Source organism: Mandrillus leucophaeus, unplaced genomic scaffold, assembly GCF_000951045.1.
Source record: "Mandrillus leucophaeus isolate KB7577 unplaced genomic scaffold, Mleu.le_1.0 Scaffold72, whole genome shotgun sequence".
NCBI classification, from domain to species: domain Eukaryota; kingdom Metazoa; phylum Chordata; class Mammalia; order Primates; family Cercopithecidae; genus Mandrillus; species Mandrillus leucophaeus.
The window spans coordinates 3,256,559-3,273,125 of NW_012107808.1; the positions used below are offsets into that span (position 1 = coordinate 3,256,559).

Sequence of the window (16,567 nt, forward strand, 5' to 3'; positions counted from 1 at the left end):
CCTGGCCCCAGTTGTTTCTGATAAAGAACCAGGGCCTCACTGCAGTGAGCTACGGTCATACTACTGCACTCCAGCCTTGGCAACAGCAAGATCCTGTTTCCCAAAAAGAATCATGGCCTCACAGTAAGGGTAACAGATTTGTGGTTAGACCTGGATTTAAATTCTAATAGGGGGCTGGGCGCTCTGGCTCATGTCTATAATCCCAGCACTTTAGGAGGCCGAGGTAGGCGGATCACCCAAGATCAAGAGTTCAATACCAGCCTGGCCAACATGGTGAAATCCCATCTCTACTAAAAATACAAAAATTAGCTGGGCGTGGTAGTGCACGCCTGTAGTCCCAGCTACTAGGGAGACTGAGGCAGGAGAATCACTTGAACCCGGGAGGCGAAGGTTGCAGTGAGCCGAGATTGCGCCACTGCACTCCAGCCTGAGTGACAGAGTGAGACTCCATCTGGAAAAAAAAAAAAATTCTAATGGGGGTTAAAACCGTCTACCTCTTAGAGTGTGGGTTGCTAGTCCTATTATTGTTTTTATTATTGTTCCAGTTACAGAACTGATATTTATATCTATTTTTAGAGTGTCCTCAAAACAGTTCTATAATAAAATAACTAGATACTTGATATAGTTGCTAGGTGGTAAAAAAACTTTTATATTCAAACTCCCTGTTGCTGCTAGTCAGTAAATGTGGTTCTTACCTGTTTGATTTAATAGTGTCATCATAACATAAAAGTTTAAATTGAATTTCTAGGATTGTAATAGTGTAAGATCACTAAAAGGTAAAAATGACAGTTCTCCTAACTAAACATCTTCTGTGTAATCAATCAGTTAAATATATAACTTTTATGTAGCATTACATTCTAACTGTTTAGTGTGGCAGTTAAGCTTTACTGACTATGAAACCACAGCCTCTCAGTTGTTCAGGGCCTTGCTCAATTCCCCCTTGCAAAGCTATCTTGATCGGCCTCAGCAGATAAAGGGCTTCCTAGAACCTTTTAAAAATTTCTGTTTTGGCACTAATCCCATTGTATTGTACTTGATTGTTTTCCATACTTATGTTTGATTTTAGCACTTAACTTTTACCAGATGCTCAGTTAACTTTTTGAATGAATGAATGAAGTTGAAGAAATTAAGAATCATTTAGTCCTTCCACATAAGTATTGCTATATTTGAAACAACTCTGTTCCTTTTGGGTTTCATTCTACTACCTATTTTTATAGAGTATACTGTACCTGGAACATAATAAATATGGAATTTAATAAATATGTGATGAATAAAAATTGAATTGAAATCTATCTCGTTACGTTTAATGGTTTCAGTTTTATTCCTGAAATTACAATAATATACTTAGGTCCTTTTTCCATGTGATTCTTTTTCTTTCTCTCTTGTCTTGTCTTGTCTTATCTGGTCTTCTCTGGTCTTCTTTCTCTCTCTCTTTTTTTTTTTTTCTAACAGGATCTCACTCTGTTGCCCAGGCTGGAATGCAGTGGCGTGATCATGGCTTACTGCAGCTCAACCTCAAGTGATCCTCCCACCTCAGCCTCCGGAATAGCTGGAATCACAGGCACATGCCACCATCCCTGGTTAATTTTTTCATATTTTTAATTTTTGTGTAGAGACAAAGCCTCACTACATTGCCCAGGATTGTAAAAGAATATTTCTAGGCTGGGCGCTCTTGAAATCCCAGCACTTTGGGAGGCCAAGATGGGCAGATCACCTGAGGTCAGGAGTTCGAGACCAGCTTGGCCAACATGGCAAAACCCTATCTCTGCTAAAAATACAAAAATTTAGCTGGGTGTGGTGGTGAGTGCCTGTAATCTCAGCTACTCAGGAGGCTGAGGTATGATAATCGCTTGAACCTGGGAGGCAGAGGTTGCAGTGAGCCTAAATCATGCCACTGCACTCTAGCCTGGGATACAGATGGAGACTGTGTCTCAAAGAAAAAAAAAAATTCTGAAAAAAGATAATTTCAGATTTAATGGCTGTTCTGTGTTATCAGTTATTTTCTTGTTTGTTCCATTAATAGTACATTAGATAATGAAATGCTTTGTCATACTCAGTAGCATTATAAGCAAGCAGAAAAAAATGATGGCATTTGTATTGGGTTAGTAGACTTTGGTTCTTTGTCTGTAATATTAATAGTACTTTGTTGTTTTAATCACCTTTGATCTGTTAAAGCCATTTATCTGGTAATCCTCAGTCTTTTATTTTGTCTCAGCACAGCTTTGGGATGTAGCACAGTGATTTTTCTGAAGTAGAGTGAGGGAAGGAGTATCCTCTTTCAGCTCCCTAAGAGTTTATTTTTATTTGTATTGTTCTTCGAGACAGGGTCTCACTGTGTTGCCCAGGCTGAAGGGCAGTGGCACCATCATAGCTCACTGCTGCCTCCAGATCCTGGGCTTAAGGAATCCTCCCATCTCACCCTCCGGGGATAATAGTTGGGACTGCAGGTACATGCCATCATGCCCAGCTAATTTTGACAATCTGTTTTTTTGTTTTTTGTTTTTTGGAAACAGGGTCTAATTCTGTCACCCAGGCTGGAATGCAGTGGCACAATCTTGGCTCATTGCAACCTCCACCTCCCAGGTTCAAGCAATTCTCATGCCTCAGTCTCCTGAGTAGCTGGGATACAGGCATGCGCCACCACACCTGGCTAATTTTTGTATCTTTAGTAGAGATGGGGTTTCACCATGTTGGCCAGGCTGGTCTCGAACTCCTGACCTCAGGCCATCTGCCCACCTCAGCCTCCCAAAGTGCTGGGATTACAGATGTGAGCCACTGCACCTGGCCAACAATATGTATTTTTGTAGAGATAGGATCTCACTGTGTTGCCCAGGCTGCCTTGAACTCCTGGGCTCAGGAAGTCCTCTTGCCTTGGCCTTCCAAAGTGCTGAGGTTAGGCGTGAGCCATTGCACCCAGCCCCTAAGATTTTTAGTATTCACCCTTTCTCCTCCCCACTTGTAGTCCTTTACAGAAATATATGAGAATTTTGAGTTTTATAATTAGCATCTTAAAGACAGATTGTAATCATAGAAGCAGTGATCATCTTGGGCACATGGCATGTATTTTCATGTCCTTTAAAATTGGTTCTTCTGCTCAAATAGATTGGCACAAGCAGATACTTTGCTGCATTTGAATTGCAGCCTTCTTGTAGCATGTTGGTACATAAAGATTCTTTCATGTTTTGGAGAATCAAGTATTTCCATTTAGATTGGTTGATATGATTATCATTAAAGTTGCTAAGGGAGCCGCATTGTCCCTTTCTAGCAATCTGATGAATCAGTTTTCAATTTTCTACTTTTGTTAATACTGACCTGTGAGTTGAAGAAATATTTGCTGGGCACAGTGCCAGTGCCTGTAATTCTAGCTATTCTGAAGGCTGTCTTGAACTCAGGGTTTCAAGACCAGCCTAGGCAACACAGCAAGAACCTGTCTCTGAAAAAATAAAAAGAAAAAAAGAAAGGCTTGTAAATTGACCACAGCATGGGCAACATGGTGTGACCGAAACATAGAATACAGCAATGTAACAGCAGGACAGAAAACTGGAGAGTTTGAGGTAGTGGTGATAGTCCAGATATGGCTAAAAAGGATGTTTTCCTCAAGTTGCAAAATGTGGAATTTAGAAAGTAAATTAATATATTTTAAAGGGTTAGTTGAGGTTTAACATATTTTATGGCTGTGAAGGCAACAAAGACATTTTACACATTGACACTGTGGTCATTGTAGCTACATCAGAGAGTGTGACGTGCCTGTGGTTGAGCCTTCCTTATCGGCCAAGCCGGCCACTGTTTTGAAACTTAATGGTAGGCCTCTGAGGAAAGGTCTAATGTGGATAAAACCTGCAGTTTATACCAGTGTAAATCAGTCATTTCAACTTTGTTATGGTGGTTTTGATGTTTTTTTCTCTGAAAAGGAACTCAGGAAATGTGATTAATAAGGTCAACTACTAGATTTAATTTTGTTTTTGATGGAAATATTTTTTCCTAGAAAATTTAATGGCCATGAATCTGATTGCGGAGATTATTTGCCATAACTAGACGTGTCCCCTGACAGGCAATTTAAACCACTTCCATTAAAATCTAGATAATCAGAAAGAATGTTGTGAAACATTATAAAAGAGGGCTATATGAAAGTAAATTCACATCTAGACTGTTTTAGTATTCCTGCCCCTCACCTCCAAAAGTCAGTGCACACAGTATAATCTTTTTATTGTCTTGGAAGCCTATGTTTATGATTGGTTTAAAAAGGTGGAACAATTTATTTTGATGTTCTTTGGGTAGCAGTGTACCCTTGCATAGGAGTCAAGATAGATCTGACTTTCACCAGAAGTGTTCATATATCCAGTAGCCTTATGGTGAGGTATTTGCTTGTTTTTATCTGAATAAGAAATATTAGACCAATTTAGAAATACTTTTGCCACAGGGGACCCTTTAGGTTTTAGTACTTCATGCATATGAAATTCGAATGTGTTTTATACACGAATAGATTTATTTATCACATAGTTATTGAGCACCTACTATTTGGCAGGCACTGTTCTAGGTACTAAAAATTCAGCAGTTAAAAAAACAGATCTCTCCCCTCTCCTCAGAGGACAATATCTTGGATATTATATTCTAAAAAAGCAATAATAGCATACTTTGATCTAGTCTAGAAAAGAAAAGATTGCTGTTTTAGGGAGTACACCATTATCTGATAGAGCTTTGCATTTGCAGGTTTATGACTCACTGGAAGCAAATACCCCTGTAGTTACAAACGCCTCAACTCTCGGCTTCAGAAGATGCCTGTGATTTTCCTGGCTTGCTCATGTGCTCCTTCCGACATGAAGTCCTTTCAAATAGACTTATTCGGTGTCCCAGCCTTCCCTGGTTTTTTTTTTAAGCCATCTTCCCCTTGGACTCAGTGTGCAATCTGAGTTCATCGCGCACACATTGTGTGTGCGTACATGTGCACACGCAAGTGCACACATGTGCTTCAGCTGGATTTTAAACTTCTTCAGGGAGACTGTGGTCAGTGTCTTTAATTTAGCACAGTGCTTTGTATGTGGTAGCATTTAGTTGTTGACTTCAAGCTACTATACTAAAATTGCTTAAAACCATGGCAGTTCTTTAAAAAAGTGTTCTATATGGAATTTTTTAAAAATGCCTTGCATTTCTTGAAGGTTTGTCTTTTATGGTTGAAGTCAAACCACTTAGTATGTAAAAACCTTTACTTCTATTTTTAAAAATTGTAGATTGCGCTAATATGAAATTTCTGTGGAAGACTCTTTATGCTCGAGTGTTTTCATGTTTATGAGTACCATAGCTGTGTTGGGGTGAAGAGAATCACTCTTTCTAATCAGGCAAAATATTATAACTAAATTATTATGGCCATATCTAACATTTTCTTTTTATTTGAAGAGGGTGTTAACAGGGGCTGTTTTTCTTTGTTATAACTTTCTTCCTTCTACCTTTCCTTCTTCAGAAAGTTCAAGCTAGATTTAATGATTTCCATTATGATTTCCGGGTTTTTCTCCGGTATGCTTGATTGTTACTGAAATAAACAGGTTAAGTCGTCACTGGAAGTTCCATTTTGCCCGAGCCCAGTGTTCTCTCATCGGAATACCTCTGGCTTAAGGGAGGATTTCACTAGCATATCTTCTCTGTTGACTGAGCAGATTTCCTTTGGCATACATTCATCTCAGCGGGTGTGGCATTTTGTTAGGAAAGATTTGTAAAAATAGCAAAAATGTACAAAGCGATCATAGTATTTTATGAAAGTAGTTGGATTATGTTTTTTCATAGTTGGATTATAAACTTAATGATTCATATTTTATTAGTTGGTTATAATTCTGTTCAGCCTTTTGTTCCTCAGCCTTTCATGGGATAACTCATGGAGCCTGGTCACCCATTTAGTTTTGAAGAATTTTTTATACAGAAATTTTAAAAATCAACTAATTATTTTTAAATGGCAAATAACAATTATATGTATTAGTTGTGTACAGCGTGATGTTTTGAAACGTGTATGTTGTGGAATGGCTAAATTGAGCTAATGAACATTTGCATCAGATCACATAGTACCTACCATTTTTTGTAATGAGAATATTTAAAATTTACTCTCTTAGCGATTTTCAAGAATACAATATATTGCCATTAATTATAGTCTAGAATTTTAGTTTTTAATGAGTTAAATGAATTAAATGAAGTGGACCATGCAGAATGGAATGTAATTGTCGAGTAATTAGTTGAAAAACCTTAAAAGAAAGTAATTTTGGGCCGAGTGTGGTGGCTGAGGCTGGCAGATTGCTTGAACTCAGGAGTTCAAGACCAACCTGGGCAACATGGCAAAACCCTACCTCTACAAAATAATAATAATACTAATAAATATTGTTTTTAAAAAAGGTAATTTTTCTTTTAGACCTTTGTTTGGCAAACCTAAAAAATCTAGTATACCAAATAATGCTTTTGTAGAATTCTAGTAGTATTTTGAAGGAAGGAGGTGATACATGAATGAATGGATGTTAATAAGTATCTGAATTATTTATCTATATTTTGATAGTGCTAATATAAGAACATTCATTAATACTTTTGTGCCATAGACTGAGATTGTTTTCTCTTACAAGCCTAAAAATTTACTGATTTGTTTATTCTCTTCTGTTACATACTTGTTCATTATCCATATTGCATCTATTTGTCAATACTTCTGAGAGAAAAAAGGATTTAGAAATCATACTTAACAAAATTTGGTTATAAATGACTGAGACTTGGATGGTGTGGGAAACTGTGCCTTTGCTGACCTTCTCATAAATACCAACAGGTTTTAGGTCCTGCTCCTCGATGGTGTTCCTTCTTAGACAACTTGACCGAAGAATTAGAAGAGAATCCAGAAAGCACAGTTTATGATGATTATAAATTTGTCACCAAGAAAGACCTTGAAAATTTAGGTAAAAAAAAAAAAAATTGTGATAAAATATTATGTAATTATTTTATTTCTACTTTTTTTTTGAGTTTTGAACACGAGAATTGGCTGAGCCATGTTTCCCTCATCTCCCAAATCTTCCCTTTCTGCCAAATCAGATATTAAACATATTATAAATTGCCAGATTTGTAACCTTTCTCCTTAGAGAAAAGTTTAAGTAAATTTAACATACTGAAGCCTTTTTGTATTTTAAATGAGAATTTATTTTAGCAAATAATTTCTTTTAGCATACTAGCTATATAGAGAAAACAAATTGTCACGAAAGCAGTGATTTTTTTTTTCCCAGTATTATCTGAAGTATAATAAGGTTTTGAAAATACCTCAAAGACGGCAAGTAAATGATTCCTGCCTCCCTTTTAGGTTTGATTATAGAAGACCCAATCTAAAACGTAGAAGTGATACATTGAAACTTTAGATCTACAAGAACCTTAATAGTTACTTTATGTTTAAAGGTCATGAGCCAAGAAATGTCTTGAAAGAACAGCAAATACTTATGAGATAGGGCTTACTATGTGCAGGCAGTATTTTTTTTCTTTTTCTTTTTTTTTTTTTTTTTGAGATAGTCTTGCTCTGTCACCCAGGCTGGAGTGCAGTGGCCCAATCTTGTCTCATTGCAACCTCCACCTTCCAGGCTAAGTGATTCTCCTGCCTCAACCTCCTGAGTAGCGGGGATTACAGATGTGTGCCACCATGCGGTATGGTAAGACAGAGTTTCACCGTGTTGGCCAGGCTGGTCTTGAACTCCTGGCCTCAGGTGATCCATCCACCTCAGCCTCCCAAAGTATTGAGATTACAGGTGTGAGCCACCACACTCAGTCTGTGCAGGCAGTATTCTAAGCGTTCTACACATAACTCATTTAATCTTAACATCCCTATGGATTGGGTACTATTATGATTCCATTAGATAAGGAAACTGAGGCCAAAAAAAAAAAGATAAATGTGTGTCGCCAGAAGTTTCAGTCGTAGTAAACTTGAGAGTTGAGCTTTAAATCCAGAGTCTGTGCCCCTCCCCCAGCCATCCCAGCCCCTGCAGGACATGTTGGGCCTGCTTGCCTAGCACTCCTCTAGGTTAGAGTAGATGGTGCTCATCTTGTTCTGCTGCTGCCAGCGGGCTACTGCAGAAGTTACTGAGAGTGGGAAAACTTAGAGGATCCATTCTGTACAAGGCAAGGCAACTTAGTTGTCTTTGGAACAAATAGATGTGCAACAACAGTTGAGTATTAAAAGAAAACAGAATCATGTTACCATTAGATTAATTAAACTTCCTTTTTAACCCATATCTCATAGCACAGTTAATCCAGGCAGAATTACTTTCTGTCAGTTACTACCAAAAAAGAACTGAGTTTAGCCTTTTAAAAAATGAGTTGAATGAAATAGGACCTTCTTAGTGCAGTGCCTTCTTAAGTGTCTCCAGAGTAATTTTTATAATATGCTATGTCACACTCACCTACTTTCCTAAATTGAATGAAAAAAGGTCATTGTTCTTTTGTGGATTTTTTTAAAACTACTATATTTAGTACATTTTGGGTTCTTTTTCAGTCTCTTTACTGGGTTTATTTTGGATGAAGAAAGCAGTTGTATAAGTTTAGGTATATTTTGTTAAAATGTAATTGTACTGCTAATTTTTAAAACTATAGAAATAGATATTCAACAAAACGACAGTCATACTAGAAAGCATTTTATGTATATTACTAATATCTTTTGATGTCAAATGAGCCTTTATCTTTTCCCCATAATATAAAAAACCTTCTAAATAGATATCTTAAGAGTAGAAGTAAGTAATGAACTTCCCTTACTTCCTAAGATTATTTTTAGTGCAACATTAGTGTATTGAAGATTTGCAAGTTCTGACTGTTCCGGATATGGCCTATAGCAGATCTTATAGCTTGGTATTTCCCACAGTGCGTTCTTTGGAATATTACTAAAGTAAAAAGGACTGGAGTAGATAGCATAGTGGCTGATATCATGGACACCACGGGTAGACTGACATGGGTTTATATCCCACCTCTCTCACTTAATATCTGCACAACTTGGCCAGTTCAGTTAGCCTCTTTAAGCCTTGGTTTCCTCATCTGTAAAATGGGAATAATATTGGTCCCTACCCATAGGGTTGCTTGGGGAATGAATCAGAAAATGCTTGGAAAATATTCAGCACCCTGTTATTTTAGGAGATTTGTGGCAAATAAATTTGGGAAATGCTAGATTAAGCACAGTTAAATCAATTTCTTTGTCTCACTTCTTAGAGCCTTTAATATCATTATACATTGTAAATCTCCAAACACCGGAGGAAAGTATGAAACATTTCCCAAACTTACTTGACCATGGAGCCCTGTTTTCTCAGAAGATCTCTTGGGACTAGTGATCCATGGGGTTAACTGTAGGAAATGCTGCTGCATCTGATTCTTGGGTTAGGATTGTTTCACTGTGAAAAGCACTTCACTCGGTTTTTATTTATGGCCTGACTTGGAATAATTCTGTGAGATTAATAAAGGAAACAAAAAATTACTTGAATCACTGGTATATGTATTTTATAATGTAGTGGTTAATCAGACCCTTATCCTGAGGAAGGTTTAGAGAATATACATGTGCAGTTGTATACATTCACATTTCATTAAGGCTCAGCCCTCTTTTTTTAAGACTCCATTGTGAAAGTTCAAACCCCATAGTTTTATTTATTTTTTTATTTTTTTTCCATAGTTTTATTAACCTAATGAATTCTATAATAGTATTTTCCTAATCAAGTTTTAGAATTGCTTTATGAGAGTATCCTAAATTTATTTTTGCTTTTTATATTGTTCTACAACTTATACTATTTTGCACTACCTTATGATTTTGCTTAGTGCTTGATTTTCAGGTCTAGAAGGATGGGTATTTCTAAAATTTGGAAATTAGAGTAATGTTTTCCTTAGAAAGATAGTCACTTATACCAGAGGTCCCCAACCTCTGGGCCATGGACCCGTCCGTACCAGTCGGTGGCCTATGAGGAACTGGGCCATACAGCAGGAGGCGAGTGGCAAGTAAGCATGACCGCCTGAGCTCTGCCTCCTGCCAGCCATGGCATTTGATTCTCATAGGAGCATGAACCCTAGTGTGAACTGCACGTGCGAGGGATCTAGGTTGTGTGCTCCTTGTAAGAATCTAATGCCTGATGATCTGAGGTGGAATAGTTTCATCCTGAAACCATCCCTCCCCCCATCCGTGGAAAAATTGTCTTCCACAAAACCAGTCCCTGGTACCAAAAAGGTTGGGGACCACTGACATATACCATAAATGTTCTGCATGTGACTACATCACATGTGGCCTTATTTTGAAGATCGTCTCAGCCTTTTTGTGTGTCAGTATTTGCAATTAATAAATAATTTCTATGAGATAGTCGGAGCGTTCTTTTGTGACCACCAGCACCACAAGTTCTAAGTGTAATCTGTTACAACTGGGAAACTCTGAAAGGTATCGTTTGAGGCAGGGTTCTCAAATCCTGACTGGCAGTGGACTTTTCATTAGTCCCTGATGAGGAATGCGTATGTGATGTATTAATATGCATGTATGTATGTTTCTATATGGTGGTAGGAATTTGTCAGCGGTTCTTTCTTGGAAAACGGTTCTTTCTACTTTGTTTTTGTGAGTGTCCTTTGTTTTTGCAAATGGTGGGAGATAACAGTGTTTCTCCTCACTCCCTTCTCATTTCAATTTGGCAACTTACTGTTGATTCGCAGTATTATTTTCTAAATTGAACTGGTTTGTGGAAATAAAAAATCTGAGGACCACTCAGAGGGTATAAGAGAATCCTCTTTGTCATGGTTCATAAGGACTTTCTCATCATTTTTGTGTGTAGTATTATAACATTGAAATAAATAAGGATGATATTGCTGAAGTCGATTGAATGTTCTCTATAGATATCAAAGAAGATTAGTAATTCTAATCCTCAAATTTTTACTCTGAAGTGAAATCTTATTATAATCAAATTGTGGTCCAAGAAAAACTGTTGAATTTTAATGAAGATTGCATAAGGACCTGCTGTCTTCTGTTTGACCTTTCCCAGGGCTCACCCACCTCATTGGATCTCCTTTCCTCCGGGCATATATGCATGGGTTTTTCATGGATATAAGACTCTATCACAAGGTAAACAGAAAACTACAGTTATTATGTTTCAGGTAACTAATGAGCAATCTGTAGCCATTTCCTCGCTACTCGCACTTTCATAAAACATACATGGGATTTGTAGGGGATCTGCCTGTTCTTTGGTATAACTGTCATGGTGTATATGAAAATGATATTACTAAATACCATTCTTTTATTTTAAAAACTTTTTTCATTTTGAAAAGGTGAAACTGATGGTAAATCCATTTGCTTATGAAGAATATAGGAAAGATAAAATACGACAGAAAATAGAAGAAACGCGTGCACAGAGAGTCCAGTTAAAGGTAAATATTATACTTACCATTGAATTTATCAGAGAAGAGTACTTAATTTTCATTTTGTGTATTATTCCAAAGAAATCTGCCATTCTTTTCTTGGTTTTCCATCTTTAATCTGCGTCTTTTGCTAATATTTTTGGTATAGTTTGTTTGTCATCAGTGTGTCATGTTTGTCATGAGGATGTAAAAACTCTTTACAATTTTAGCATTATGACCTCTGTGGTAATTGTACTGTGGGAAATAATGCTAGGATGATTGATATTATCACCTCCACTAAAAACCTGATAGCATTTTTAAATGTGTTTTCGATTTTTAGAGTATCAGGGCTTTGCTAATCCTCATTTCTTACTGACCTTTGGCCGTATCTTAGGCTATTTGGATCATCAGAAATGGTCGACAGTCATAAACTGTACTCGCTGTCTGAGTACATAGAATTTAATGTAAAGAATGATTAACTTGGTATTCAAGAACTGAAAAGGCAGAACTGCTAAAGGATGGAGGAGAGCGGTGAACTGCAGGAAGTAGCCACCAGCTCAGGGCTGGGGAGCAGCCTGGGGAATAGGAAGAGGAGGCCCTGTGGAGCTGGACTCAGGCTTCTGAGGAGAGGCCGCAGGCAGGTTCCAGGGCCCTTGAGGCATAGCAAGGATGTTCCCGGGAGCGTTGGAAACTGCAAACTGGAATCCACCACTGCTGTGGAATCATCTGTTGTTTCCAGGACAAAGAGTTGCTGTTGTGTGGTGCCAGCGCAGACAGGGAAGGGCAGGCCCTGCTCCCTCGCCTGCCTTGCAGTCTGTCTGCAGCCGCCTCTGTTGGTTCATTTCAACCACCAAATGATACCAGTGTTTGTAACTGAACATTGGTATGCATACATACTCTGTCACTGTAAAAGACTAGTGACTGTTTTCTGCATTTACCCTCAGTACTTTTTTCTTTTTCCAGACTGTTAAAAGATTTCTGGTGTTTTTTGAGACAGGATCTTGCTTTGTTGCCCACGGTAGAGTACAGTGGCACAATCAGAGCTCACTGCAGCCTCCACCTGAGCTCAAGTGATCTTCCTACCTTAGCCTCGCAAGTAGCTAGGGACTACAGGCGCACACTACCATTTCAACTAATTTTTTGTAGATTTAGTAGAGACAAGATTTTGCTGTGTTGCCCAGGCTGGTCTTGAACTTCAGGACCAAAGCGAGCCTCCCATCTCGGCTTCCCAAAGTGCTGAGATTACAGGCATGAGCCACTGCACTGCCTCTCAGTTTGCTTGGAAGAGGCTCTCAGTGCCCTGGGAAGAGACATGCGGGCGAGTTCCCCAACAGTGAGCTGGAGTTGCCGTTTTTGTGCCATGTGGCCCACCCGGCATCATCACCTGTCTACGTTTCCTACTATGAGGATAATGAAATTTTAAAAATAAGAATTAGTTGGCTGGGCCCTATGGCTCACGCCTATGATCCCAGCACTTTGGGAGGCCAAGGCGGGCGGATCACGAGGTCAGGAGATCGAGACCATCCTAGCTAACACAGTGAAACCCCGTCTCTACTAAACATACAAAAAATTAGCCGAGCATGGTGGCGGGTGCCTGTAGTCCCACCTACTCAGGAGGCTGAGGTAGGAGAATGGCGTGAACCCGGGAGGCGGAGGTTGTGGTGAGCCGAGATCGTGCCACCGCACTCTAGCCTGGGCGACAGAGTGAGACTCTGTCTCAAAAAAATAAATAAATAAAATAAGAATTAGTTATCTCCTATTTATGAGATTATACTCACAGAACTGTTAACCTTTAAGCTAATATGTAAATATGTTAGGTTTTATAATAAAATAAAATATCAGCTTTTATTTTCTTTCTAGAAGTTGCCAAAAGTTAACAAAGAGCTGGCACTTAAATTAATTGAGGAAGAAGAGGAGAAGCAGAAATCTACATGGAAAAAGAAAGTTAAGGTAAGATGTAAAAGTATCGGAAATCATTTCTGCATTTTGTTGATAGTAACTTACATCTTTTTTATTGTCTCTTTTTACTTTAAAAGTACATGTAGGACTTTTTCTTTCCTGCTTACAAGATTAGTATATGCTTAAGATGGGAAGTCTGGAAAACAGAAAAGAATATCAAGAAGAAAACTATCCTTATAATTCTTATACCAGAGAAAGGCACCGTTAATATTTTAGTGAATTTTCTTCCTGTCTTATTTGTCTCAAAATTAGAAACTACAATAGCAAGAGTCTTGTATGTGTAAAATGTTTATCCTGATTCTTTAAAATAACCCAGGTCATTTCCCATGTTGTTAAAAATTATTTGTAGATATTTTTAATGGCTACATATTCTGTTCTATGAACTGATTATAATTTACTCAATCCTTCTATTGTTGAACATTTAGGTTATTGTTTTTCTTTGTTTATAACTCCAGAAGTAACTGATTTTTATTGAGACTTGGTGTTCTAGGGCATATATGCAGGCTGAAGTGTAACTTCTACCTGCTTTCCTTTATAAATGTGAAAATAGACAAAGATCAGTCATAAAATAAGTAAAAGTTCGCACTTTGTTTAGTTGGTATTGTCCAGAGGTGAGATTTTTCTGGTTTCAGATAGATGACCTAGTAGCTTTGGGCCAGCTGTGTGGTGCCCTCGTGAGGTTTCTTTTGTTAGCTTATTCTTTCTCTGTCCTCTGGTTTTTAACCAGGTACGTGCATCTAAGATGAGTGAGCTCCTTTTGTCTTCGTTTCTGTTCATGCTCTTCAATACCCAGGGACTGCAACTAAAGGATCTTGTTCCTAGCTCTTTGCACACCGGTTGTGTAATCTTGGGTGATTGCTCATCTTCACTGGGTCACAGTTTTTTCATCTGTAACATGCAAGGACCAGAGATGGGCATTCTTAGAGCTGTGATTTCCAAATGAATTCAGACTCAAGATTCCCCCTTGCTGTCTTCTGCTTCCTTAGCCTCTCCCTGCATCGCCTCATCCTCGTTTATTACATTCTTTAATATATTATTTAAATTTTAATTTCTGGAAGCCTCTCAAGTAAATAGAGGACTTTTAGGTTTCCATTTTCATGACATGAATAATATGCCAATGTTGAAATAATTCCTCAAACTTATTAATATTTGAATTTATGTCTGTGTGCTATGGCTCTGCACCTTCCTGAGTTACACCAATGTGTATAAATGAATATGTATGTCTTTAAGTGTTTAAAATACAAGTCCTTCCTGCTGTGTTGACTCTCTCCTCAGAGTATTCACACTGATCTTCCTGTTAGCCAAGCCTAAGCATGATTAGGGAGGTAACTTTTCAGCTTTGTAATGTCATTTCACAGTAAAAGCTAAATGGAAGTGATCTTTGGGTGTACATGCCCTAAGGCTTCAGAGTCCTTATTATCTGATAGAGATGAGAATACGTAAGTTACAATGTAATGTTGCTACTTTGTGCGGCATGGTATACCAGAGCCTTTTGATAAGGCCCTGTGATTATCAAGATGCAGAAGTGCCCTTGCCTTCCCCCCATTTCTTTGGTAGACCTTTGTTGAGGTTGAGGGCGGCCCTTCCCTTCCCCCCATTTCTTTGGTAGACCTTTGTTGAGGTTGAGGGCGGCCCTTCCCTTCCCCCCATTTCTTTGGTAGACTTTTGTTGAGGTTGAGGGCGGCCAGAGAAGATTTAGAATACACAGTAGTGCAGGATGGTAGAAATGACCTTACAGGTTGAACACATGCAGAGCAGTCTTCATGGTCAGTAGGGAAAATTAGCATTGTTCCATGCCTTTAAACATTTTTGACAAAACATTAAAAACTCTCTTACTGTCCATTATAAATTGGAAAACTAGGATCTTTTTAGTATATTGTAATTTAAAACATTAGGAATAAAGCGTAATTTTTTTTTCTTTGTTTTCTTTCTTTCTTTTGTCAGTAGTACTTGGAACAGTGCTTTTTTCTCCTCCTAAACTTTTGATATGGAGCCAGCATTTTTCTTTGCCTCAGCAAATTGTCATACTCATTTTCTAAGTTTAGATAAGCTTCCGATGTTTTATCCTTTGCTCTTTTGACATTATGAAATGTCTCTGAGAGTTCCTTTAATGTGAAGTTCTTTGCCAGCGTCACTTCCACTGGGACACTTTTCTTCTTCGTGTCACAACTGTTTTCCTCATTTGTTTAGAGAAGTTTACCATTACACGCTCCCCTCACTAAAGACTTAAAGAGTGCCAGCCAGCGACAGCAGCCACATTCCCTATATTCCCACAGCCAGCTCTTTCTTCTGTAACTCTCTTTACATTTGATTCACATTTTTGTTGTTGCAGTTTTATCTTGTTGATTAGTTCTCTCTAAATTGTACTTTTTTGTAAAGAGTTTGTCTTTGGTATCTAAAGAAGCAACGCAACAGTTACACGCATCCTGTCTGCATGAACCGAACAGGAAATTCATTGCGCATCACACTGCCAATGCAGTGACCAGTCACTGACAGGCTTTGAGAAGGGTGACCCATTATTTACGCAGGGATTTGTGGACTAAAGAGCTCGCAGCGGAGTTACACTTTATGCACATACTCAGTTGATGAACAGAGATAACTGAAATTTGAACCATCTTGTTGGGGCACCTGGTATTCTTTAACTACATTCCTTGGCTACTCCTTCCTGTTGGCACTGTGCGAATCAAGGACTTGCCTTTCTGTTATCTCCAGGCACATCTACGTTCCGTTGGTGTTCGCTCATTTTGTTGCTACATATTCTCTAATTAACTATCAGGGTGGCATTTGATTATTTTAGAACCTATTTGTGGGTCACCCTGTAAAGAATTACCAAGCCGTGTACCATTTTACTTCCAGTGAAAAGGAGGAAGAACCTTAGAAATTCTTATCTTCTTCCATCAAACAGCAGTTTCTCTTCAGCTCTTCATAGCTGGAAATGCGATCTTTGTAGCCATATCACATGATAACAGAATTCTTCCAAAGAGTAGTATTTGTAAAATGTGCCCCTAATCTGCTTTTTGGTGACTTCCTAGCCCAAATCAGACCTATTATCAGAGCTCAGTTTCATCCCAGAAATATTTATATATGGTCTTTTGAGAATCTGAGGCTGTGCTTAGAAAAAGTTTGTATAATTTGTTGTTGAACAGTTTCATCTTAGGTAAAGTGAAGATCGTAGAAATCACTCATGAATTAAGGAAAGAATCCTTCATTATAATTTAAAAGAATACTTGAAAGAATTGCTAAGTCCCATCAGCAGATCATTAGT

General features: G+C 38.2%; 1 protein-coding gene across 4 annotated transcripts in view; it reads left to right on the forward strand.

Moving 5' to 3' along the window:
- The window catches only part of NOL10 (nucleolar protein 10), a 129,230-nt gene that overhangs the window by 86,894 nt on the left and 25,769 nt on the right, over nucleotides 1–16,567 (forward strand). For all 4 annotated transcript variants that reach the window (XM_011965288.1, XM_011965290.1, XM_011965289.1 and 1 more), the window contains 4 exons: nucleotides 6,791–6,917; nucleotides 10,992–11,071; nucleotides 11,275–11,373; nucleotides 13,204–13,293. In XM_011965288.1, coding sequence (XP_011820678.1) covers nucleotides 6,791–6,917; nucleotides 10,992–11,071; nucleotides 11,275–11,373; nucleotides 13,204–13,293 — 396 coding nt within the window. The remainder of the gene's footprint in view (nucleotides 1–6,790; nucleotides 6,918–10,991; nucleotides 11,072–11,274; nucleotides 11,374–13,203; nucleotides 13,294–16,567) is intronic.